This window comes from Urocitellus parryii, chromosome 2 (assembly GCF_045843805.1).
Source record: "Urocitellus parryii isolate mUroPar1 chromosome 2, mUroPar1.hap1, whole genome shotgun sequence".
Lineage (NCBI taxonomy): Eukaryota > Metazoa > Chordata > Mammalia > Rodentia > Sciuridae > Urocitellus > Urocitellus parryii.
Window position 1 is genome coordinate 158,042,191 of NC_135532.1, and position 27,963 is coordinate 158,070,153.

Below are 27,963 nucleotides of genomic sequence, written 5' to 3' on the forward strand. Positions count from 1 at the left end.
AAAAAATTAGAATGCCCATCTAATGGGAAATGCCCATTTAGGGAAACGACTAGGCATTACAGCAACACTGAAAAAATCTAGGCAGCCACTAAAAATAACATAAACACACTATAATAAGAAAGGCTAATTAGTATAATAGTCTCCATTTATGTTTTGGTAGTGTTTTGGTAGAAGATCTTCCAGGTTACTCTATATTGGCATTGCTGAAATTTTTAAAATTTATTATCACAGAGCAATTTTTTTTTAAACAAATAGGTAAAACTGTAAAAAAATCAAATAAATAATTCTAGAAATACATACAATAGCATGCAATACCCAGAATTTCTGTATGTTTAATGTAGTGAATTGTGTTGTCAAATCCTCATAAATACTTAATGAAGGCATGTTTATGAGAAATAAATTGGCCTCTTCTCTCCAGAAAAATCTGGTATTAATGAATTGGCAGGTCTCTTGCAGAGGTCAAAAGACTTTTTGAGTCTTTAAATTTTCTTATAATTTATGAAATGTAAACATTCCCTTAAATGAAATAAAACCACACATTTTATCATCATCATTAGTTATTTTTTCTATTTATTAGTTATTCTTGAAAAAATATTTTAAAGCACACATAATGGCATCACAGAATAAAAGATAGAATAGCTTAATTCTCAGTAAAGATTATTATATTTCCAACATATAGAAATAACATGGTACTAAATTAAAGAGGAAGTTTGAGCAGGTGACAATTTTTCAGGCATTAAAAGAGATTTGAACTAATTTGAATGAAAACAATGTACATATGTACAAACAGGTGACATGTAAATTAGATGCTTATATGTATAGACATATTTATATCATAATACGCATACCCATTTTCTGTATTTAATCACTCATATGCCTAACTATGCTCATTTAAAAATCAATGATGCCAACTCAAGTACACAATTCAAATGTCAAGAGTGAGATTCAGAAAATAAGGAGTATTGAGCAGCATTAAAGTTATTTTGGTTTAGAAAGTCTTTGTTGGATACTTTAAAAAGAGTAGGGAAGTAAAACTAATTTTCCCTCTGTTACGACTTTGTATAGTCTTTACTGGGTTTAACATGGTAGTATTTTCATTTCTTTGAAGAGGTCTAAAACGGGCTCTGATTTTAGATGTCTCATAGCATTAGGTTTGGGACCATGAAGGAATGTAATCTCTATTATAGCTATATTCACCTTGTATTTCTAATTAAGTGTTTAACGTCTACATTCACAACTTAAGTAGAGGTTCTTGAGCATAAGCATTCTGTTCATTTTTAAATCATTGATCCCTAGTATAGGACATAGTTCTTGCTACAGAAGTGATTTCTCATTGATATTTGTTGAATAAATATATATGTTGTAATGCAGAATTACAAGTTACTTTTCTGGGGTCAGCAAATGATGTGGGCCCTACAGGGATATGACTACTAAGATATGTCAAATTAGGTTAATCATCTGATGGTCCTTCATATAGGTGTAGAGATAGTCATAAACTATCAAGTGCATCTTACATAATATCCCATAAAATGTTTTTCATGACTCAGAAATGAAACAAAGAGAGTTTGTGCTTCTCTTCACAGAGGGGAAAGAGTGTTGTAATGAACTCTCTGCAGTTCATTCATGGAGTTCTAAATAGTATGAGGAGAGCTCCTTGGGGTCAGTCCTTACAGAACTGAGTTGCTTTGATTCCAGAATTATCGTTGTTTTTCAGTACCTGATGTTCGACACTGCAAGGCTTGATGGAAGAGAACCAGTGGTTTTCTGTAAGCAGGGAAAGCACACATGATTTTAGTCTGAATATTAAAGAAAGGGAAAAGATGGCAAATTATGATTCTTGATCATTAGGATATTCTTTTTTTGAATGAAAGGCTTTTATAATCAGTGACCACTAGTCACCTTTTAACAGCCAGACTAAAAATATCTTCCATGTCATCAACAGTAGGAATTTGGGAAATTTGTTTCCTTTTTCCCATGCTGAATTCAAGGACTTACTGTCTACACCCACTTTGAAATCTGTAATAAGCTTTTGGTCAATGATGATTAATTTCTTGTTGGAGGACTTTTCCTTTATTACGAATGAATGCAGCCATTTTCATTGTGAGACCAACCAGAACAAAAAAATGAGGAGTTAACTACTATATCATGGGTGTATTTCCTTTTGTTTCCAGGAAACTCTGAATGCCCCTTTTTTCTCTGGGGACTTCTAGCCTTCTTGGGTTTGGCTCTGGTTATTTCGTTGATCTTCAATATCTCTCACTATGTAGAAAAGCAACGACAAGGTAAGACATTTTGACGTGTATGGTACCTGCTTGAATGGAGAGTGTAGTCACTGGAAAGCCTACAGAAGTAGACAATTTCATGAAATGTCATCCAATAGAATATATTCTCTGCAGAAAAGCTATTTGATTTTTTAAATTCCAAGTGTTTTCTTAATTTAACAATGCAATCATATTAGAAATGTGAAAAAAAAACCACTAAATTTAACTTTACCTTTGCCTTAGGGTATAGACTTGCAAGGGATTATCCTGGTAAAAAACTTTTTCCCCTCCAATTGGACAACTCATCAAAATGCGGCCACAAAAGTTCTCTCTGATACACGAAGAGAAGAGAGAGGAGTATCTCTTTAAGGTTCAAGCCTATTCAAATCCTCTCGGGGTCAGCGGGCCCTCTGCAGATCCACAGAGTGAGGTGGCTTCAGAAGAGAAGTGGAAAGGGCATTGATTGAACCATGGGCTTATAATCAGCCCATCCCAGGGACTAGGAGAACAGACCAAGAGGATCTGCTACTGTCAGTGCTTCTTTTTCAACAGGCTGGACAGCAGTTTTAACCAGGTGGATTTTACCTGCATATACCATGATTAAAGTAGTGTAAAGGTCAGTAACTAGCACAGCATGCTGTAGGCATTCAACACAGGCATGCTGAGTACATGGATTCATGGGATGGAAGAATGAAAGTTAAACCATTTCTGGGAGATATCAATATTCTAGGTCTAAGAAACTTTTGAGGGACAGACCCTACATGGGCCAAAAATAAAGACAAGAAAAGATAAAAGCATTCTTTTTTAACAGATGAAAAGAAATAAAACTAAGCTAACAAAGGTAAGGTAGACACATATGTCCAAGAAAACTTGAATCAATTGAGAGCAATGGTCACATTGCAGGGAGTGTCCTTGGCCCTCTCACGAGTAGCTTCTTAAGTGTTGGAAATGATAATGTGAAATATGGAGAAGAAGGCATTGTCATACAGATTTTAAAAAAAAGATTAGAGGCACTAGAAAATGAAGTGACATAGTGAGGTCATGCATTGATTCAATAGCAAAATCTGAGTAAGTGCCTTATTTTTCTAATTCTCTGTGCAAAATGTTTCTACCAGTACATATGCTTTTGTGTTGATGAAATGTCCTCACCTGGAAACCTAAAATTCTTTTAGGACCTCTATACATCAGATCTGTGTCTAAGGTGAAATGCCAGGCAAGCAATGCTTTTTCACTTACAAGCTTTCCATAATTATTGTTAAAAACAAATATATCTTCAAACAACCACATTTTATAAGGTAGATGTATAAATGACTCATCATCAGACTTTTTTACACAGTTTATTTCTTTTATAGAAAATACAAGCTAAAAGTAGTAGAGGATAGTTTAATTTCTTATTTGAGATCTTTTATGAAGGCAAATGATGATATTACCTGAATTAGAGAAAGACAATTTGAGAGCTAGAGAGGTGAAGTAATTTAAGGTGGTAAGTATGATGAGAGCGATCATCTGAGCTAGTGCCTCACTTTTCTGTTGATCCAGGTGGTATTCTTTTAAGATTTTTGTGGGACAAGATAATCAGTGGACTGACATGTCTAACTCAAGCCCAGGTCTCCCTGGAGACTCCCCTCTGACCTGTTTGTCCTGCATAGACAAGAGATTCTGCCCTCTCAGTCAGATTTTCTAAAACTTGGTCTGTAAATGCAATGCTCTTGCATCTGACCTCATGCAACTTTTTGTGTTTGCATTTCTGTGCTACTCTTTGTGGCTAAGAAACTTGCAAGATCTGACTCCACCTTGGCAAACAGTGGGTGAATAAGTTTTGCTGGTGTATTAAATAGCTTACAAAAGAAAATCTCCATCCTTGTGACAATATAATATCTGCACATTCAATCAGATAGACAAGATAAGCCTTTCCTTGATGTTTTCTGTAGCAGCTGGGTAGAAGCTTTGAAATAGAGTTCTCTTTTCCTCCCCCAAACAAATCTTTCATTTTTATGTGATTCTTTGTCCAAATCTGTTCTTTTAGGAGGATTATATTTATTCATTTTCCTGATAGGAATACATTAGCTTTTTCCTTCTTTAAATCCAAGGAACATTACTTCTCCAATTCTTTCGAGAAGGATAAACAAGTGCACGGTTTGCACATACATCAAAGTCCTGTCAGTGTATCTCCTCTTCTCTAGAAAATAATACACATTTCTCACATTTCTCATGGAAAATTAATCAGAAAGATTCTATTGTGGGGATTAAACTATGAGCTATTGTTTCTTGTTGTAGTGTATAGTGCTTAGAAGGGTGTACCTTTTAAAGAAGAAAACATAAAAGCAAATACATTTGCTTCTCATCCTCTTTTCTGTGTACCCGACCGCAAGAGTCTGCATCTGAATCACAGGAGAGGATCATGAAAACTCACCCAGCTCTTCTCACACACCATCTTGCACCCTTCACCACTTTATCACAAAGCAGACACTTTGTAATTTTGTTAAATATGATTGAAATGACTAGGCAGCCTTTAAGTCATACCATCTATTTTTAAATAAACTCACCAGCTCTCATGCCAGAGCCAGCTCTTTTCAGAAGCCTGAGCTTGCTGACCTTCACACTTAGCTGTCACCCCTCCATTTTCCATTACTACTTCCCATTTAAAGAGATTATAGTTGTTCACCTTCCTTTAGGAAGGACTGTAAAACTAAAATCATCCAAATATTGATGGTCCAGCTCCAGATTACACATTTAAATTCTAAGAATAGCCCAGAATGTGATGTCTTTGAACTCTCTCAGTGTGCTGCTTCAGTGTAGTTGATCTTGATGGATAATGGTTCCATCACTTATTTTCTTCTCTTTCACATTGATTCAGTCCCCTTTCCTCTCATGGAAGCCTCACACATTATTCTATTGTGTTCTTTATACAGCTACCTCTATGCCCTTTTCCCCACAAAGCTTTTTGCTCATACTTTCTTGTGGTGGATTTTGCTCCCCCGCTCCACGTCCTCCACCTTCTCTTTCTCCTTTTCCGCCTCCTCCTCCTTTTGTGCCTTTTACTCCTTATGATATATTTCCCTTTTACAAGGTGACACAAGGGGACTCATTATATGAGTATACTTTCCAATATTCATACTCAAGTACTTCTCCTTGGAGAGTTCACATTATCTTTTAAAAATATTAGTTTGGGGAAATACTTTTACTTACTCCACTATCTACCTATCTTTTTTCCCTATCCTTATTAAGCAAGGATATTATTTTATTTTCAAATATTTTTCATTCACATTTTATTTTCAAATTTTATATATATATATATATATATATATATATATATATATATATATATATATATATATTCTTTATTTTCTTTCATATTAATGTTCATCTGGTGACTTTCCTCTTATCAAAGTGGAGATTTCAACAATTTTATTGCAGGTCAAGCTTTACTTATAAATATTTTTAACTTCAGTGTTAAAATACCATCTTAATAATATCAGTCTATTTTCAGCTAGTTCATTTAATAAGGAAATGTCCCAATTCAACTGAACACAATTAAATTGTGGCTTGTTATGTGGTATGTATTTAGAATATGTAACATGAACAAGTAACTTTGTCATTTTGTAAAATTTTTTCACAGAAATCATCTCATTTGTTTTTTAAATATACTGCATGACACAGGAGTAGATTTATTCCTACCTTGTGAATAAGCTGAGAATCAGAATTTTTAAATAATTTGCATGTTGTCACATAACAAATGTATTGCTGAGCTCATATCATATCCAGTATCTTCTGATTCCTAGCCCTAAATTTGTTCTATGATACATCAGACAACAGTTTTTTTAAGTTATTGTACATCATTTTAATTATAGATAAATCTGAATAATAATTTATGGCATGAGTATGAACATTTCTTTCTCACAGAAAGAAATCAACACATACTATATACATATTTTATTTTCCACATTACAATTTTATGGTCTATAATAACTAATTAGTTATTATTGTTGGTTATTGTGTAATTATTATCCTAATAATATTGACATATTAATTTATATTTCTCAGGCTTCCTGATTTTGCTGGGTGCTCATTAACTTGTAACTACTGTATAGCATCTTTCAGATCACCTTTGGCTTTCACTGGCATTTGTGTGTGTTTACATTCACAAGTCTAATCTGAAAGTAGTTGAAAATAACTGCCTCTATTATATGCAGTTCATGGTAGGGCATTTCCTGTGGGCTGGAAGAAGTGTATTTCTGACAGGTCCCAATGGGTTACATTCATTATTTTGAGTTCCATAGCAGCTTAGTATATATGCTGTGCAAAACCTTTCCTCCTTTGGTCCTTCACAGAATTCTTCCAAATGCATCACAATGTAACATGTTCATTTCATCTGGCAATTTGACTGTTTTCATATATTGTTCCCCTAATATTACCTTACCAGTATATAACTCCTCTGAAGGATAACAACATTGTTGCACTAAATCTAGCTAAAAATAATCTTCACAGCTGCTTGGTGACTTACTCAATTATTTGAAAATGTTATTGCTAGTTCTTTACCAACTCTCACTATGTTTCCTATATTAAAACTAAAAGATAAAGTTACTGCTGTCTCTGGGTCATTGCCATAGACTTAGATAATATTGGTCTCTATTTTTATAGAATAGCTTCTGAAAGGGTTTAGCTTTTATTTAATGTCAGGTTAAAAAATAAGAAATTAAAATGTAATAAATATCATGCTATATATCTAGTTCAAAAATCAAAGAAAATTCATTGATGGATAATGAAAATCACAATATTGATCTTAATTACCAAAAATGTTCCCTGAATATTTCTTAACATACTCCAACAATTCATTATGAATTGATTGCCTTCACCAAATAAATTTCTTAAAACTGTATTTCCAATATCTTTTGAATATATATTTAACTAGAAATTATTTACCTTTGATGTGCAAGTTTCAAGGTTCAACAGTGGGTTACTTCCTGAGATTTGGCACATAATTGTTTTTATGGTTTCATTGTCCAATATTATATTCCTGGTCAGTCTTGTATTTTCAGACTAAAGAAAACTATTTCTTTTAGAAGCTATTTTACTGTTTTGATTAATTTTAGAGGTTAAGTTTCACCTCTTCCCCAGTCTCTTCTCCCTAGAACTGTCACCTTTACTTACCACTATTTGCATGTAGATAAGAAGGATTTATGATTGAAACTACTTTCTTAGCATCACTTTTATGTTGTTGTTCAGATGCCAAGAAATGTTAACATTTTAAAAATAGATAAATAGATAGCTAGTAAAAGGACTTTCTCTTAGGATTATTATTATTATTATTTTTTGAGGGGTAACAAATAAAAGCCTACTCAAACCAATATGGCAAAGAAGGAAGCTAACAAAAGGATGCAGAAGTGTTGATGGAATTCAAAGGCAGAAAATGTGTCCATGTTCCACAATGGACAGGAGCCACAAAGAAGGCAGGAATACCAGTTCCAGCTTTCTCTGCCTAGTGTTTCCTCTGCATAAAATGGCCTTGCCTCTGGCTTCTGTATCATCTCATATTACCATGATAGAATCTGATTGGCCCAAATAGCAGAATGTCTTCATCTCTTGTATTAGTCAGCTTCAATCACTACAATGAAATGCCTGAGGCAGCTAACTTTATACAGAAAACAGGTTTGTTTAGCTCATGGTCTTGATGATTCAAAATGCAAACAGCATAATGCAGGCTCTATATTGCTGCCCCTTGACCAAATCACCTCATTGCAGATAACAATGGCAGGAGCCTGGGTTGAAGTAAGTCATCGCTGCTCCAGCCAGAAGGCAGAGAGGGAGTGAGCAGTCTTTCTTCTATTATATTAACCCTCTGCTGAGAACTACTTAGGGGTTCCTGAGAAAATACCTAATCCCTTCTGAGGGTAATATACTTAATGTCCAAGGACCCCTACCCCACCCCAGGCACCAGTTCTTAAAGATTCCACAGCACTTTCTAATACTGTCATTCTGAAGAACAAGCATTTAAAACATGGACCCTCGGGGAACAATCAAACCATAGCATCTCAAGTTCAATTAGTGGTGGCCTGAATGGCATGATCAAATAAGTTAAATTACATGGAGGCTAAACTCCCCTCAGAACACTCTGTAGAAGATTTAGCGAATGTATGCCAAAGTTTCTTTTAATTTGTATATTTTGGATATTTTTCAGATAAAATGTACAGATGCTCTGATGACTTCATTCCCAGGTATGTTGAAATTGAATCATCTTTTATGATTCCCAATTATTGAGGGAGAGTAACAAAGGCTATATTGCTTATAGATTTGATTCAGGGATGTTGCACCTGGGTTAAAATAAAATGAAAGTGAATTTTAATTATTTTTACTCTCATCTGAAGATTAGATGCTCTAACATTATTATCCACTCTAGTTATTAACAAATCCTGAGTCAATCAAACAGCCGAGTGAAGAATGAAATGAAACTCTAACCTCGCATCTATAGTTCTCATTAATTCCCAAAGCAGATATACTAGATTATGATTCAACTAAAATTTTAAAAGCACGGGTGAATTTTATATAGAATTATGCTGCACTTCAGAATCTGGAGTAGAGAAAAATCTGGCAATATCTCATATACCAATAAGCCTAGTGGCACGCTGTTTGTTTATAAGGGTCATGTGAATCAATAGGTAAGTGGAATGAATCAATTATCTAATAGAGCATTCAGTTACAGTTATTCTTTAATATTTATTCCCTTTAATATTTATTGATCTAGTTACAGAGAAATTTGTATAGTTTAATACTTTTAAAGATGTTTATAGCATAAATCATAATAAAGAAATTTCATTTTTCAGACAGTATTTCTAACCCTAATGTGTCATTTTAGTGGAGATTCCATTTTAGGAGTAAAAAACAATCTAAATAAAGAGAATTTCTTAGAGGCCTTCAAGGCCTCTTCAAGGCTCTGAAACGGTGGACTGACAGGCCTTTGAAAAACAGAGAACTTTCTAACTGCATAGCATAATATCATAAGCCTTTGGGGTTCTAATGGTTTTAGTTGTTCTCTATGTAAAATGTCTAACAGATGGAAGATCTGGGCTGCAGGCAGACCTACTCACACACAAAATTTTTAGTTTTATGACTATTTATTTTTTGCATTGGAGTTCCTATAAAGCAATAATTTTCAAGTCATTAGTTCATATCAGGAGTGATTTGCTCATTACTCTTTTGTTTATTACCAAAAAATATGACAAAAATAATCCTATATAACCATGTAGTAGAGGCTAATCTCCTTGATGACTGATTTTCATCTGAAGGGTAATTAAGATGCAGTGTGATAGAAATCTATGACTACATCATTTAACTAAAGAATGGTTTGTGAATTAGAATGGAAGGAGTTGGAAGGGAAATTTGATAAAATACCCATCTCCATGCAAACAGGCTCTTTGATGCAGGGCAAATGTGAAAACGTAGCTGGTTTTGATTGTTTGTTTGTTTGTGATGGTACTGGGGATTGAACGCAGGGTTATTTTACCACTGATCTATGTTCCCAGGCTTTTTTACTTTTTATTTTGAATCAGAATTTCACTAAGATGCCCAGGCTAACCTCAAACTTGTGATCTTCCTGCTTCAGCCTTCTGAGTACCTGGGATTACAGGCATACCCCATAGTGCCTTTATAACATTCATTCATTCCATAAATATTCACTCAACAATAAGCACTGTTTTAGACAATTGCAAAACCAGCTCACTAATGACCAAACCCAAGGGAAGATCCACACCACATGGAGGAAAACAAAGATCATCACTATGGCAACCACCCGGAGACAGAGTTCTATCACTTCAGTCTGCTGCATCTTTGGCTGCGTGGTTTTTACTTGCTTGTGTCTTGTGTGACAAGACACACAACACACATAATGAGCTACATGTGGAAGATCTATTACACACAAATATGAAGCAATGGAAAACAAAAGTCTAGAAATCATTGTGAGTTACTTTTTCAGTGCTCGGGAAAATTGTCCAGGAATAGTATTCTCATTTGCTTGTGACTCCCTTGCACTGGAATTAAGAGACCTCAGAAAGCAGCCCACCTTGTTATTTTTGGTACTAAGGATTGAACCCAGGGGCACTTAACCACTGAGCCACATCTCCAGCCCTTTTTAAATTATTTCTTTCTTTTTTTTTTCCTTTAGAGACAGGGTCTCACTAAGTTGCGTAGGGCCTTGCTAAATTGCTGAGGCTGGGTTTGAATAAGATCCTCCTGCCTTAGCCTCCTGAGCTGGCTCCACATTGGGTTTTATACCCTGGAGCAAAATGCTGTGGTGGGCTAATGATGAAGGAACCTCCTGTCTCTGTGGGGGACTAGAGTCTGTTCTGCTGAAGCCAGCTACTCTTCATCCCTGGAGGTTGTTCTTTAGAACATTTTTACTTGTTCTTGAGAATTACAAATGACAGAGGAGGAGAACTTGATTGTTTCAAGGCCACCTGGAGAACTGTCCTGCAACAATAGAAATACAAAGATGAAAAGACACAGATCCTTCCTTCAAGGATCCAATCATCTCTTGTCTTGTGTAATAAATCTCCACTTAGGCAAAATCTGAATATGCAATGCAGATGTTATCTATAGAAAAGCATGCTAATTCACAGCGTCCAGGTATAAACTTCATAACTGCTCTATTTCTCTTGATTATGGAGTTCGAAAACAAAATCACTTTTGTATGGGAGCTTTAAAGCTCCAGGAAAAAAAAAAAAACTCTACAGCTACTAAAATTAAAAATGTTAAAACAGAGTAAGTGGAAACAAGACCATCTTTTAAAGGTAGGTCTAGAATGAGTTATGCCTTTTCAGTTCCAAAGTGGCTTATAGCAAGAAAGAAGGTAGTTAGCTCCCATCATACTGGGTTTTCCATTGTGCTTCTTCCCTGCCCTTGCCCAGCATCTGTCTAGGTGGGAAGCTAGGCCAAAAGGGGAAAAGTTTTTCTTCTCTCATCTTCATTGTCCTGCGTCCCCAAATCCCTGCTCTTCCTGTACTTGTAGGTCAGAAACATGATCAATTTAAGAACAGCATAAATCTAACAGAAAGTCAAATAAACTCGCTTTCTGGTATTTACCCTGGGGCCACTTTGGTTTTCATTTTAACTGTGATTCTACACAATTCTTGGCTTTTTATTTGTGTAAGAAAGTTAGTGTAGTGGGAATACCATGGGTCTAGGATCCAGACTACTCTGAATTTTAATCAAATTCTCTCAATGGTAGTTTTGTAGTTTTGGAAACATAAGCATTGGTGAATTTTACAGAGGTTAGTCGAAAAAAAAAAAAGGTGCTACTTTATTGGTTGAGAATTAAAATCTAAGACTACTCATACCCATTTGCAGCTTGTTCAGCCTACTCTAGGAAAGCAGTCCTGGATTACAATTACTTCAAGTTTATCATGACTCCTCAGTTTTCAGTTTCTCTCAGAAAGCTTGGGACATGTTCCCACCAGCATTACAAAACATCTCTGCTCAGCTACTCTTCAACCTTAGGGCTATTTCCTGGATGGTTAGAGCTCTGCAGGTTAGGACCCTTTTTATTTCCCCTCGGTGCTAAATACACTCATCAAATATAACTAGTGCCCTAAATATAACTAGTCTCCACTGTCTTCTTGACCCCTTCTCAGGGTTGAGAATGCTGAAGACAGTGGAACTCCTGGATTGTGTTTTCCTGATATAACACACTCCCAGTGGGGTATGCAAATGAGCCCCTTCTCTGACTGCTGCTCCAGTGTCCCTGAGCTTTCCAGCCTCCTGTTTTAATGTACAAATAACCATCACCCCAGCCTTACCCGTGTGTAACTGCAGAAGTCTAGTCCCTTCATCAGTATATTTTGCAGTTCTAATGATGACATTTTATGATGATAGAAATGACTTAATTAATTGATGATAATATATCAACCCATAAAGTAAGCAGATAAAGGATATAAAACGTTTTCCAGCTGAAGATAGTATAAAACCATTTTAATTGTTTAGGATTTTTTTCAAGAGTAAACCTTTATGATTCTTATTCTTGCAAAACGGTGCAAATTTCTTTTTTTCCCATTTTTTTTAGAATTTTAATTTGTTATATATGACAGCAGAATGCATTACAATTCATATGACACATATTTTTGAGTTCTTTATATACCCTAGAGATTAGTGCTCTATCTGAAGTGCATGTGGTAAAAATTGGCTCCCCAAACATAGGCTCTTTATGCACCTCATTGATTGTTTCTTTTGCTGAGAAGAAGCTTTTTAGTTTGAATCCATCCCATTTATTTATTTTTGGCTTTAAATCTTGCACTATAGGAGTCTTCTTAAGGAAGTCAGGGCCTAATCTGACAAGATGGAGATTTAGGCCTACTTTTTCTTCTATTAGATACAGAGTCTCTGGTTTAATTCCTAGGTCCTTGATCCACTTTGAGTTGAGTTTTGTGCATGGTGAGAGATAGGGGCTTAATTTCATTTTGTTGCCTATGGATTTCCCAGCACCATTTGTTGAGGAGGCTATCTTTTCTCCAATGTATGTTTTTGGTGAATTATGTGGGTTAGTCTCTGTGTCCTCTGTTTTGTACCATTGGTCTACCAGTCTATTTTGGTTACAATTCCATGCTGTTTTTGTTACTATTGCTCTGTAGTATAGTTTAAGGTCTGGTATAGTGATGCCACCTGCTTTACTCTTCCTGCTAAGGATTGCTTTAGCTATTCTGGGCCTCTTATTTTTCCAGATGAATTTCATGACTGCTCTTTCTATTTCCATGAGGAATGCCAATGGCTATTGTAAATGTGGTAATTTTCCTTGTTTCCCTTTCAGAGGTTTTGTCACTGATAAACAGAAATGCCTTTGATTTATGTGTGTTGATTTTGTATCCTGCTACTTTGCTGAATTCATTTACTAGTTCTAGAAGTTTTCTGGTGGAATATTTTGGGTCTTCTAGGTATAGAATTATGTTGTCAGCAAATAGTGCTAATTTGAGTTCTTCTTTTCCTATCCATATCCCTTTAATTTCTTTCATCTATCTAATTGCTCTGGTCAATGTTTCAAAAACTATGTTAAATAGAAGTGGAGAAAGAAGGCATCCCTGTCTTGTTCCAGTTTTTAGAGGGAATGCCTTTATTTTTTTTCTCCATTTAGAATGATGTTGGCCTGGGGCTTAGAATAGATAGCTTTTAAATGTTGAGAAATGTTCCTATTATCCATAGTTTTTTGAACATGAAGGGGTCTGTATTTTGTCAAATGCTTTTTCTGCATCTATTGAGATGATCATATGATTCTTATCTTTAAGTCTATTGATGTGATAAATTACATTTATTGATTTCTGTATGTTGAACCAACCTTGCATTCCTCAGATGAATCCCACTTGATCATGGAGCATGATCTTTTTGATATGTTTTTGTATTTGATTTGCCAGAATTTTATTGAGAATTTTTGAATCTATGTTCATTAGAGATATTGGTCTGAATTTTTTTTGATATGTCTTTAACTTGTTTGGAAATCAGAGTGATATTGGCCTCATATAATGAGTATGGAAGTCCTCCCTCTTTTTCTATTTCCTGAAATAAATTGAAGAGTATTGGTATTAGTTCTTCTTTAAAGGTTTTGTAGAACTTGGCTGTGTATCTATCTGGTCCTGGGCTTTTCTTGGTTGGTAGGTTTCTGATGGCATCTTCTATTTCATTGCTTGAAATTGATCTGTTTAAATCATGATTCAATTTGTGCAAATCATATGACTCTAAAAATTTGTCAATGCCTTTGATATTTTCTATTTTATTGGAGTACAAGTTTTCAAAATAATTTCTAATTATCTTCTGTACTTTTGTAGTGTCTGTTGTGATATTAACTTTTTCATCATGTATGTTAGCAGTTTGAGTTTTCTCTCTCCTTCTCTTCATTAGCATGGCTAAGGATTTATGAATTTTATTTATTTTTTCAAAGAAACAACTTTTTGGTTTTTTTCAATTATTTCTTGTTTCAATTTCATTGATTTCAGCTCTGATTTTAATTATTTCCTGTCTTCTACTAATTTTGATGTTGCTTTGTTCTTCTTTTTCTAGGGCTTTGAGATGTAATGTTACGTCATTTATTTGTTGACTTTTTCTCCTTTTAAGGAATGAATTCCATGCAATGAACTTTCCTTTTAGAACTGCTTTCATATTGTCACAGAGATTTTGATATGTCGTATCTGTGTTCTCATTCACCTCTAAAATTTTTTAAATCTCCTCCTTGATGTCTTCTGCAACCCATTGTTCATTCAGTAGCATATTATTTAATCTCCATGTATTGTAGTAATTTTTTTTTATTTTATCATTGATTTCTTTTTTTTCCTGTTCTTAACACTTTTATTTTATTTTTTTATTTTTATTTATTTTTTATTATTATTATTTTTTATTGGTTGTTCACAACATTACACAGCTCTTGACATATGTTTCATACATTAGATTCAAGTTGGTTATGAACTCCCATTTTTACCCCAAATACAGATTGCAGAATCGCATCAATTACACATCCACATTTTTACATAATGCCCTATTAGTAACTGTTGTATTCTGCTATCTTTCCTATCCTCTACTATCCTCCCTTCCCCTCCCCTCCCATCTTCTCTCATCTACTGTATTTCATTTCTCTCCTTATTTATTTACCCGTTCCCCTCACAACCTCTTATGTGTGATTTTATATAACAACGAGGGTCTCCCTCCATTACCATGCAATTTCCCTTTTTTCTCCCTTTCCCTCCCACCTAGTGTATCTGTTTAATGCTGATCTTATCTTCCTGCTCTTCCTCCCTGCTCTGTTCTTGGTTGTTCTCATTATATCAAAGAAGACATTTGGTATTTGTTTTTTAGGGATTGGCTAGCTTCACTAAGCATAATCTGCTCTAGTGCCATCCATTTCCCTGCAAAATCCATGATTTTGTCATTTTTTAGTGCTGCGTAATATTCCATGGTGTATAAATGCCACATTTTTTTTATCCTTTCATCTATTGAAGGGCATCTGGGTTGGTTCCACAGTCTAGCAATTGTGAATTGTGCCGCTATGAACATCCATGTGGCAGTATCCCTGTAGTAAGCTCTTTTAAGGTCTTCAGGGAATAGTCCGAGAAGGGCAATGGCTGGGTCAAATGGTGATTCCATTCCCAGCTTTCCCAGGAATCTCCAAACTGCTTTCCAAATTGGCCGCACTAGTTTGCAGTCCCACCAGCAATGTACAAGAGTACCCTTTTCCCCACATCCTCGCCAGCACTTGTTGTTGTTTGACTTCATAATGGCTGCCAATCTTACTGGAGTGAGATGGTATCTTAGGGTGGGTTTGATTTGCATTTAGGACACAGAGACTAATCCACAAAGCTACAACTATCTTATATTTGATAAAGGAGCTAAAAGCATGCAATGGAGGACGGATAGCATCTTCATCAAATGGTGCTGGGAAAACTGGAAATCCATTTGCAACAAAATGAATCTGAATCCCCTCCTCTCACCATGCACAAAAGTTAGCTCAAAGTGGATCAAGGAGCTAGATATCAAATCAGAGACTCTGCGTCTGATAGAAGATAAAGTTGGCTCCGATCTACATATTGTGGGGTCGGGTTCCAAATTCCTTAACAGGACACCCATACCACAAGAGTTAATAACAAGAATCAATAAATGGGACTTACTTAAACTGAAAAGTTTTTTCTCAGCAAGAGAAACAATAAGAGAGGTAAATAGGGAGCCTACATCATGGGAACAAATTTTTATCATTGATTTCTAATTTTATTTCATTAGGATCTGATAGAATGCAGGATAGTCTCTTTACTTTTTTGTATTTGCTAAGAGTTGCTTTGCACAGTACTTGGTTTCACATATGTTGGGAATGTGAGGACAGAAGAATAGAGAAGGAGAAGAAAACAAACAAAAACTTGAAGGAAGAAACAAGGATTGTTTTGGTTGGTGATCTGCATCTTTTTTGCTTCGCTTCTCATCCAATAGGTGGAGTTGTCTGTTCTTAACTGGTATCTCCGCCCTCAGGATGGTGGTTAACAGGGTGTGAGGGTTGACTTGGGTGCAGGGCACCTGGAGGTGGGGTATGGCACTCACAGGTCCCGATGGGAGGCTGCACCTCAAGGATCTCCTTTGGGGCCTGCTTTTGTGATGTAGGCACCTGGTCTTATCTCCTCATCGTGCCTGTAGACCTCACAGTTCCTGGTCTCTATGTTAGTCTCTAAAATGTGTCTCATTTACCCTCTCCTTTCCACTTCCTAATAAGGGACCTTGCTCTCTGGAGGTCTTATGTATTGTCCTTTGACAGCTGTGCATCCTTTTCGGACAGCTGTTTTGTACTGGGCAGTCATGGTGCCAGGTTAGCAGCTGCTGGGGAGAGGGAGGAGTTAGAAACTATGGGTACCTGGCTATCCCGTGTTCCAAACTGGTAGTTGCCCCAACTAAAGATGGAGATGTTGGTGACCCAAGATGGAGGCAGCTGCTTTCAGTGAAGGGGTGTCAGGTCAGGTGGGTGGGAGCTGCTTGATGGCATTGTGCGACCTGTTCAGAGATGGGCTCTGTGGCATGTAGAGTTGTAGCTGTTGGCTGTCTTCAGAGCCTTGGCGATGTCCGCAGGTGCAGGCAGGCTACTATGTGGATAGGGGACTATGGCAGTAGCTGCCAAGTCCCAATATGGAGGTGACGAGGGGAGCCCCATGTTGGTAGATGGGGGTCCACACGGGAGTGGCAGCTGGAGTTCCTGTGCGTGGAGAGTGGCTGAGTGTCCTACATGGGAGTGGCTGGGTCAAATGGTGGTTCCATTCCCAGCTTTCCCAGGAATCTCCAAACTGCTTTCCAAATTGGCCGCACCAATTTGCAGTCCCACCAGCAATGTACAAGTGTACCCTTTTCCCCACATCCTCACCAGCACTTGTTGTTGTTTGACTTCATAATGGCTGCCAATCTTACTGGAGTGAGATAGTATCTTAGGGTGGTTTTGATTTGCATTTCTCTGACTGCTAGAGATGGTGAGCATTTTTTCTGATAGATTCTTAAGCTCACTTTTTTTTTCTCAATTTGACAATTTCTCAGTTCTTTAAAACAATTTTACTAAGTTTTTTTTTTTTTTTTTTTTGGGGGGGGGGTGCTGGGGATTGAACCCAGGGCCTTGTGCATGCAAGGCAAGCACTCTACCAAATAAGCTCTATCCCCAGCCCCAATTTCATTTAGTTTTGTAGAATTGTCTTTAATTTTTATTTGGATTTTTATCATATATGTTTATATAATAGAATTTCGGAACTGAAAAGAATAGAGATCAACTAGTTTAATAATCTTGATTTATAAATAAGAGAGTTAAAACTTAAGGAATTGAAGCCCAAGGGCATTTAGAAAGAAGTAATGATCTTTTTTTTTAAAAAAAATTGAACAAATTATTTAAATCCCCATAGATCATAAAGTATTTGACTAATTAAAAGATATTTCACAACAAAATTAAAAATAAGAATTTAAAAAACAAGATAAAGAGAAAAATCTGTTAAAACACAAAATTTGGGCTACAGTAAAAGATATAATTAATTCATCTTTAAATTTTGGTGTGCGAGTAAATGTATTTATCGGTGAAAGGGCCACTTGAGTCATTCTCAGAGCAATGGAGAGTCTCAAACTCAGGCCCAAACTCAGACAGAGGTACACTAGCCTCTCCGCTATGGGCTGATATATTAATTTATTTTAAAAAGTAATTACTGTAATCTGCCACATAAAATACCGCCAAACACATGTTGAAGTTTTTTACATGTCTGCAATAAGCTGGAGCTAGTTGGCATTTCTAAGTAAAAATACATTTTTAAAATTTGTTCGTTAGGCACTGCTCCTGAATAATAGTTTATTTGAGATGATTAATCATTTGAGACCTGCCTGTAGACATAGGGCACCACATTATAAATCACATCTTATTTTCATTCATAGGGAATGAAACAATATTCATTTTTTGGACATGATTTATCATTTGCAGGTTGTGTCTGCTATCGTTATGGGCTAGGAAAATGGATGGGTCATCTTATTAAAAATTGGAAAAACCTGAGCAGAAACCACTCTGTATCTTAATATTAAGATGTGTTGAATTACTGGCTGGAAAGAAAGGTTACAGCTGAGTTCCTCTGTTATAAGCTAAGTGAAAGACATGCTAGCACCTGGACTGTGAAACCATTTCACGCAGGCATTCTTTGAACTGTTATTTTTTAAAGATACTGACAATTTATACATACTGTGTCTTCGTTCAGAAGCATGGGGAGTAATGCAGGTGTCAGACCTTGAGATAAGAGTTCCTTTTTCTTTTGATGCAATTCCTTCCAGCTCTCAGTGACATGTCATCTCCAAGTTAAAGCGCTTGGTACTATTTTATGAAATGCCACTTTCACCACCTGATACGTTCTTCCGATCCCAGCTTGCCATTGTGAAAGCTGGTTACTAGGGGTGTTGTCAATGGGAGGATGTCATAGGTAGAGTGACAGTCTGATGACAATAGTAGGATGTCTGTTGTAATAATAGCATCACTCACATGAGGCTGGCAGGAAACTTAATCAAGGAACAAGAACAAATAGTCATGTGTTCTTGTCAATTTTCTTGACTAGAGGGGCACAAAGCTATGGTCCTGGTATGACTTCCTAGACTGTTTTCCTATAGCTGTTTAGTAGTACCACCTTCTACAAGTCTTCCTCATGATGAGGACAGAGAACAGGCTTTAGGATCAAATTTGCATTACTATCCTAGCACTGCCAGTTACTGTGTGTCTTTGAGAAATTTAACTACCCACTATGAGTTTCAATTTCCTTATATGTACAATAGAAGTAAATATATGCATATTGTAGGATTGTCCAGAGGATTGAATGAGCACTGGCATAGTGGAACGTTTTCATAATTGGTCATTGTTGATGACATTACACATAGGACTAAGGAAAACAAATTCATTTATTTGAATCTCAGGCTTCTCTTCTATAAAGTGGGGAATAATAACACGGTCTTTGCAGAATTTCCATAGGTTTTTAACATGATGTATGTAAAACATTTAACCTAGCATCTAGATGCAATAGCTAATCAATCATTTTATTACAGCTGCCAATCTAATTAGTCTGCAATACATACTTAGTAAATATAATCTTAAAGGACTGTTAAGAGGGATATTCAAGGTGAAAGAATATCATTAGACAGTATGGTTATACAGTTAGTACAGATAGGTTCTAATCTCAACTCTTCTATTTATTAGACTTATGACCTTGAACAAGTTCTATAACCTCTCTGTGCCTAGGATATCATCTGTAAAATGGGAAGGACACAGTTCTTATCTTTTGGACTTTTTGTGAGAATAAAATGAACAAAAAATGAAATGTACTTCAAGTAGCACCTGACACACAATTAATACTAAATAATCATTCCCTAAAAGAAAGTCCCATTCTCAACTATTTAAATTTACATGCATACATTCATACATGGATGTTCTCACTCACAGATAAACACATCTACCTTGGTTGGTTGAGGCTGAATAAGAACATGTAGTATTTAACTCAGTACTGACTTTGGCTAAATTAGGAACGTTAGTAGTGAATTATTCATAAAATGGACTTTAATCATGTAAATTTTTTCCTTGTTATAGGGTTGATGAATATTATATTGAAGACACACCAATTTACGGTAATTTAGATAATATGATCCCAGGTAAGTTTTATTCTTTCATAACCTATCAATAAGTAGACCCACATAATTCTACAAAGAATTTGACAAAACTCACTTTTCAAACACAATCACATTTAAAAAATCCTTGGAGTAACGATAAATTCAAATATATTTAGTATATCATTTAGGATATGCTTCCAATGGTGTATATTATAAACTGCATTGATATTAAGAGTAAATCATCATCCTGCTTTTCTATATTCTCTTTCTTTCACTCTAGTAGTAATGAGAATACAGGAAGATCCTATTACCAAGCATTCTGACACACAGAGAATTCATGAAATAAAGTTATTTCTAGAAAAGAAAATGATTCACAGAAACAGTGCTTTGTGCTCTATAAACAAAAGCAAATCTGCTGTAAATAATATGGAACAATAAATACTTCCTCTGGATTCCTGGGTTCTAACTGGTTCTTTTAAAATAGAGGACCTGGGGATGGATGGATGGTAGATAAGGAAATAACAGCTAAATCATCACTAGGTGATTTACACATTTTTGTTCTTATATAAAAAAGTGCTCTTCAGTTACCAGCATCCCTTATTCCTTGAATAACCACCTAAAAATCAAAGCACCCTAGATTCCTTGAAATAGAAAGCTTTGGTCTAGTCTCAGAACTAGTGAGAAAAGCTACTGCCCTTTCCCTATCAATCTCCACTCAATTCAAGAGAAAAGACTTGGGGTTATAACTCCTGTTCATCTCTAAGGACCAAACACAGAGATTTCCTGTAATGTACTAGATGTAGCTGAATATCTATATTCAAAACAATATATAATCCTCCAAAAATTAGAAATGTGAGGTTTTTATCAGATCCAAGAATTTTCTTAATTATATCTTTAATTGCAAAGTGTCCTCTAAGCATTGAACTCTAAGGAATCAGAAACTATTTCTCAGAAATACATTTTTAAAAATAATTTGCCCTCTTGTCTCCCTTTGCAGAATTGTTGTGCCCACTAGTAATATTTGAGAATTTAAATTCTCATGTATTCTATTGGCCATACCTTCCATACACAAGTGAGCTCAGGTGTCATTTCCCCAGAATCTGAGTTAAGTGTGTACTGGACTGGGTTTATGATCTGCTATTTAACCACAGGTGATTCTGATGCAGATTTTTTATCGACTATGTTTTGAGAACCCTGGACTATTTGTCTGTGTTGCTTTTTCAGAAAGGGTTGAAAGATTATTAGGCATCTTTTACCATAGTAATGTATCTTTTTTCTCTGAGGGCAAATTGGTACAGTCCATATATTTTTTAGGTAACTGTGCATCCTAAGTGGGGGTATCTAGTGACATATTTGGAAGAAGAAAGATATGGATTGATTCAAAAAACTCATCCTCGTAGGATGAAATAAGTACAAGTCTGCTGGCTTTTAAACACTGAACAAAAGTCCCAAATATATAGGAACAGCATTGTACAGACTCGGACCTTTAGGTTGTGCCTGTGCTATCTTGTCACTGACTATTGAGATAAAAATCTTAATGTAAGGCTTCTTTTCAAAATCAGAATGTTTGATTCATGACTATGAATAAAAATTCTTACTTGTAGAATTATAAAATTGTAATTACTAATATATTATATATATGTATATATGAACTTGTACTTTATGCCACCATGTATCATTTGCAATCATATCTAAGTAACAAGGAATACAGGTAATCCTTTACACATGGGATTTTTATAACATCTAAATGGTAGCTTAAGATGAGACTGTCATATCCTATAATGGTAAACATTTTTTATCCCAAGGACTTTTATTTGTCTCATTATTAATGCTGTGAAGCAAAAGACTTCACTGTCAGCCTGGCATGGTGGTGAACACCTGTCATCCCAGCAGCTTTGGAGGCTGAGGCAGGAGGATCACAAGTTTAAAGCCAGTGTCAGCAACTTGGCAAGGGCCTGAGCAACTTAGTGAGACTCTGTCTCAAAAAATAAAGAAAGGTAGGGGATGTGGTTCAGTGGTTAAGCATCCCTGGGTTCAATCTCTAGTACAAAAAAATTAAAAATAAATAAAAAGAAAAGAAAAGACTTCACTATCTGATCTGCAGGTAGCAGTTTGTGTTTCTTTAATCTCTTTGCAACTCCACCAAAAAGATTGTTAAGTAATTCTTTGGGGTTTCTTATTTACATTTGAATGTTTTTTGGTCATGTATTTTTTCTTTCACTAGTGCATTATAGTTATACATAATAGTTGAGTTCATTTTGACAAAATCATACATACATGAAATTTAATTTACTCCATTTCAGTCCCTGGTGCCCCCCGCCCCTTTCTCTCCCCTCCTCTGTTTCCCCTTTCTCGACTCTACTGGTTTTCCTTTCATTTATTTATTTATCTTTAATGGAAGCTTTATAGGTATACACAAAGGTAGAATTCACTGTGATATAATTATACATAATATAATTTTGTCAAAATTCATTTTGCATTTTCTCCCCTTTCCTGTCCCTCCTTCCTCCCTTTCAATCTCCTTCTTCCACTTCACTGATTTTCCCTTTATCTTTACGATATCCAATCTCCCCATCTTTTCCACTTACTTTATTCTTACCTCTGCATATGAGAGAAAACATTTGATCTTTGCTTTTCTGAGTCTGGTTTATTTCATTTAGCATGATGTTCTCCTGCAGAGTGTGTTTTTATTTGTGCTCACGTTCTTTATTTCTTTTCTGTTGTACATCACAATCTTTTCAACTCTCCAGAAGAAATGGATGAAAATTGCTATGAACAAATGAAAGCCCGACCAGAGAGACCTGTAAACAATATGCAAGAAGCTGCTCCATCTGCACAAGTGAGTTTTGTTTTTCTGTACCAAAAACCAAGTTCAGTCCAGGTCAAAGCACATGGGCATGTTTCAAGAGCATAAGAGCATTGCATTCTGATATGCGCTGGAAGTAGCCTGCTGGAAATTTTGTAGCATGAATCAAATATCAAGTTCTGGGACCTGAGCTCTACAGAGCAATCAGAGGCAAGTAAACAAAATCTGAAGCACACTCAAAGAGTCAAACTTATGTATAGATACGAAGGCAAGATTTGAAGGTAAAAGCTGGATTATTCCTAAAGAATGCATTATGATTTTCCTTTCAGAATAAAAAGTTCATGTGCAGCACAAAGATAAATGTAAAAGCTGACATTCATACAAACTCACAAGAATCAGACCTCAGAAATCCATGAGAAAGAGAGAGAATAACATAAGCTATAGTATAACTTAGCTGGATATGAAACAGCATACCTCTATTTTAAAAGGCAAATGAGTGTACATTGTAATATAATTTTCTGACTGTACTTTTTTTTGTGTGTGGGGTACCAGGGATTGAACCCAGGGCCTTGTGCATGGGAGGCAAGCACTGTACCAACTGAGCTACATCCCCAGCCCTCTGACTGTACTCTTTATGGCATGAAATTGTGAAATATACACAACAGTTTGTGTGGACAGGCAGGACAGAAACTTAAGCAGAAACAAAAACTCAGGAAAAATATATAGTTTCTCCTTTTCCTGCCACAATCAGTTCAACCTCATCAAACATCGAACTAACCCTTATTAAAAATCATTCAGAAGTCTTAGCTTTCATGCTCCCAAAGTGCCATAAATTTCAGTTAAAATAGTTCTCTTCAATTATATTATTTCTCCTTACTACCTTGAAATAGCATAAAGGACAGCATTTCCTAAGCAATTGTTAGGTGTCAGGCCTGATATCCTGTGCTTTATATGTACTATCTCTTTAGATGACTATGAGAAAAGCAGCATTATTATTCCCACTTTACCAATGCTTGTGAAGGTGGAAATCTTGTCCTGGGGCACCTAGGTACTAAGGATGGAAACAGAATCCAACCTATCCTGTCTAATGGAAAACATTCTGTCCCCCAAATGGGTCACATCTCAGAAACTTCCCATTAAGGTAGAATTTCTCTCTTTTTTATTTATGTGAATTCCCTAAGAAATCAGACTTCTTGAAATTTTTTTTAAGAAATCAAGATGTGATGAGGTTGGGCAAAAATATAAAGGCTTCAAATCTATCATCTGATGTTCAGATAATTGTAAAATATATTTTTTAGATAAAATATGCATGATATTATATGATCTGCTAAATCCATGATAATAAAAGGACACCTCTCATAGAAGATTAAAATATAACCATCCCATATGAAATTTAGGGATTTTGCAGGACTTTGGTTGTAAAGTACTGAGAATTCTGAATAGAAGTTATGACACAGGAATTGTATATGTTAGCATTTTTGAGCTACATCTGGTTTTCACTCAAGTGGAAATTATACAAAGCCATATAACATTGTTAAGTGTGCTCTTTTATAAATTGTATATTTAAATATACCACTCACAAAATTAATCTCTGTTCTATCACATTCCTCTTACAAATTTAGTTTCACACATTAGAAGTAATATATTTATATTTGTTCAATTCCATTTTATTAGAAAAATCATGATCTACTCAGCTTGCCATTATCATACTCTGTTACTTTGGTCAACCACAGAAGTATAAAAAGTCTTCAATTTTATATTGTAAAACTTGAGGGAGAATATTTCTTTGTTAGAAAAAATGTAAATAATCTTCTTAGCCTTTGAAAGTGATGCATGTGGTTTAGAGATTATAATTCCAATACCTCAATCTCCAATGACTAGAAAGAGTTGATCAGGAAACCTAGTAATAAAATGAATCCACAGGAGTCCCGTATCACATAAAATTTGAGGGATACAAGTGTGAGCTATTTCCTTTTGCCTTCATGTCCATCTCTAACCAACCTCTGCTTTCCTTCCTATGTCAGGCACCCTCTCTCCTTGTCAGATTCAATACTCATACTTATGCTCTTGACCATTTCTCATTTTCCTTTCAGGATTCTATACCTGCAAGTACTTAACTCTTCTCCATCTTACATTTTAAAAATAAATCATCACTAATTATCTAGTAATATGCATAAATATTCTCAATATTTAAAATGAAAACAGAACAGAACAACAAAACTTGTTTTAACCCGTTTTCTCTCTAATTTCTCAACTGGCTCTTAACATCCTCTTTTGTTTCCATTTTTCTCTGTAGGTACACATTCCTTTACCCCTGTCATCCATCCATACACTCAACTGAAACAGTACTTATGGAAGCCTCAAGTGATTATTAAATATATAATTTTTGGTTCTTTCTCAGGACTCACATTCTATGAACTCTACAGCATTTGATAAAGTTGACCAAGTGTTGACCAGACATGTATTATTTGAAATGCATTTATTATTTGAAATTTGAAATTATTCGAAGTGCAGAAGTCAAATTCAAACCACTTTGGCATAAAAGGAATACCATTGCTCTCTATGACTAAGAGATCTAAGGGTGTATTTTGGTTTTGAGATGATTAAATATGGAGGTGACCTCCATATCTCCTCATGAAATTACTAGCTTCATTATCTTCTCCTATCAACAGACTCTTTGACTGAGGGTGAGCAAGTAATTGGAAAGCTCAGATTTGTTTTTCTAAACCCTAGGAAAAAGACATATTTCAATCCTTGAATGTATACATCAATCCTAAAAATTTTATCTAATTGGATCTGGTAAAATCACATGCCCATCCTGAGCTACCCTCTATAGCTAGTGAGATTGGAGGCAACTGATGATTGGTCCAGCCTTGGTTACATGCTTAGTCTTTTGCTGAACTCGCGGTATAGCACTATAATTGACAGCCTGTCCAAAACTAGATATGAATACTTTACCAAAAGAAGAGGGAGAAAATTATCAAAGAAAGAACAATAGAACAGAGTGACAGACAAAAAAAAAAAGATAGGCATCCTTTTGTGTTACCTAATATCTTTCAAACTTCACTGATAGCTTTTCTGTCTGGGCAAAGACAAAGCAGATAACAGTACAAGGTATGGCAGGAAACTGTAAATTGTCCAGTTTTCCTGGAATACAGAATTTATGTTGGGGCATAGTGGGAATAGAAATAGAAAACCTTAAAGGGCAGGATATGAATTTCAGACTTTAGTCTTTATGCTAAGATTTTTGGGGATAGGATGATAAAATGAAAGTTGTGCCTTACAAAGATACTTTAAACAAAGTACATGGGATTAATGGAAGAAGGGAAAGATTAAAGCAAGGGTACCACTTAGGCAATTGTTGCAATTTTTTTTAGAAATCATATATTTTAAGAATAGAAAGTTTTACAAAGAAACCAGAGAGTTTGTAAGCAGAACCATCTCTTCTGCCTGACAGAAAATATAAGACATCCTACTCTTAGCATGAAGATGAGTACCAATAGGAAGATATCTACTCAAGAATTAACATTTGTTAATCCAAATGTTACTTCCTTACTCCCGAATCCACAAATTGATATAATTTTGGCCTATTCTTAAAAGTAAACCCCGAATACAGAAATCTTTGGTTGGTTCAATGGCTATCCTTAAATTTTAGCCTGGAACTTCTAATAATTATGATATCATTGTACTTTTGGACAATAATTACAGCTTCCATACATATTATCTTTATCTACTGATCATAACTGATAACTGTGAGGCAGACATTACTACTTTTATTTTTAAGGCAAGAAAGCTGAGGTTTTAAAACTGATTTTTTTAAAGTTCCTTGAGGTTCCATGATTAGTATATTGTAGAGCTGAAATTCAATTCTAGGTTTTCTAACACCAAATTAAAGGTCCTGGCCTCAGCTTTGTTGCTTCTCCAAGTTGCTCTAGCATTTTATCCTTTTTGTCATAGTTCTGACCTAGCTCTAGGCCAGAGAGACTACTAGACTGTCTTACATCTTAGATGTGAATGGACATCTCCAAGGCCAACTTAAAATGAACTCAAAGGGGATTTGGGCACAGATACACAAGAAGGAAATAACAGGGAAGGATGGGAAATTTAATTCTTTGTCAACTATCAGTCACTTAAATGGATGTTGTTATCTTGATACTTATGAATCTTAAAGTGTAGGGAAAAAAATGGGGACTTTTGTGGGTACCATTAAATGACCTTGTAAGCACATGTAAAGTAGAACTTGTCATATGTTTAATCCCTTTCTACCATGATTCTTCCCAACAAACTGAGGTATTTTTACTTAGTAAGAACAACGTAAGGGTAAGAATCACCTGAGGTAAAGGTGGAGACAGGGACTGGTGAGCGTCAATCTAAAACAGTTATGTCCACTTTGAGTGGACATAAGAAAGAAATAAAAATCCAGGGAAAAGATTCATGGAAACATTCTTCAAAACTTGACAGCTTTTATAAAAAGTACGAGTGCATAAAATATCAAAGACAGTTTTCTTTTGGTGAATAGTTGTTAACTTTGCACCTTTTTCAACTCAAAAGTTTTGAGTTGGTTATTGATTTTTGTTCTGTTATCCTAATTGATGGGTTAGGTAGCTGAAGCCAAAACCAAGTTACTTGTTTTTCATAAGACATACAAATTTCAGAATTTATGAAAGTGAATGAACAGACTAACAATGAAGAATCAACGTACCGTTCTCTTTAGGTGCCTGCTGAAACACAGATGTGCTACGCCTCCCTTGATCACAGCTTCAAGGGGAAGCGCAGGAAGCCCAAGAAACAGAATGCTCACTTGTCAGAGGAGGAGAAAGACAAGCAATTACATGCAGTGGGTGCCAGCATTTCTACGACCAACTTGGCAGAGAGTTTCTCACCAGAAAGCCAGGCAATAGAGGAAAACATTCATGATGACCCCATCAGACTGTTTGGTCTGATTCGTGCCAAGAGAGAACCTATAAACCAGGCAGATTATGATCCAAGTCAATGATAATGCTCCTGTTGGAGATGGTTTTGAAGAAAACAAGATCCCCACCTAGCACAGAGTGACCTGTCAGAGTGACAGTCTGATTATTTGTAGATGGGATGGTTGTTTACGTCTTATTCAGAGACTATATCCATATGCACTAAACGTAGTGCCATTAAAATTAGTGGTATGTCCATGTACATAGAATATGTGAAAATGCACTCTACTGTCATGTATATCTAAAAAGAACAAATAGAGAAAAAATAAAGTGCAAATGTAAAATAAAAATTAGTGATATGAATTCCTCTAAAAATTGCCTA

The 27,963-nt window shown here is 35.5% G+C and overlaps 1 protein-coding gene across 1 annotated transcript in view; it reads left to right on the top strand.

The window, feature by feature from the left end:
- The window catches only part of Trat1 (T cell receptor associated transmembrane adaptor 1), a 37,915-nt gene extending 10,248 nt beyond the window's left edge, over positions 1 to 27,667 (top strand). Inside the window, exons 2-6 of the mRNA XM_077795525.1 lie at positions 2,172 to 2,282; positions 8,440 to 8,476; positions 19,846 to 19,907; positions 22,616 to 22,704; positions 27,386 to 27,667. Of these exons, the coding sequence (XP_077651651.1) occupies positions 2,172 to 2,282; positions 8,440 to 8,476; positions 19,846 to 19,907; positions 22,616 to 22,704; positions 27,386 to 27,667 (581 nt within the window). The remainder of the gene's footprint in view (positions 1 to 2,171; positions 2,283 to 8,439; positions 8,477 to 19,845; positions 19,908 to 22,615; positions 22,705 to 27,385) is intronic.
- Positions 27,668 to 27,963: the final 296 nt, after the last annotated feature.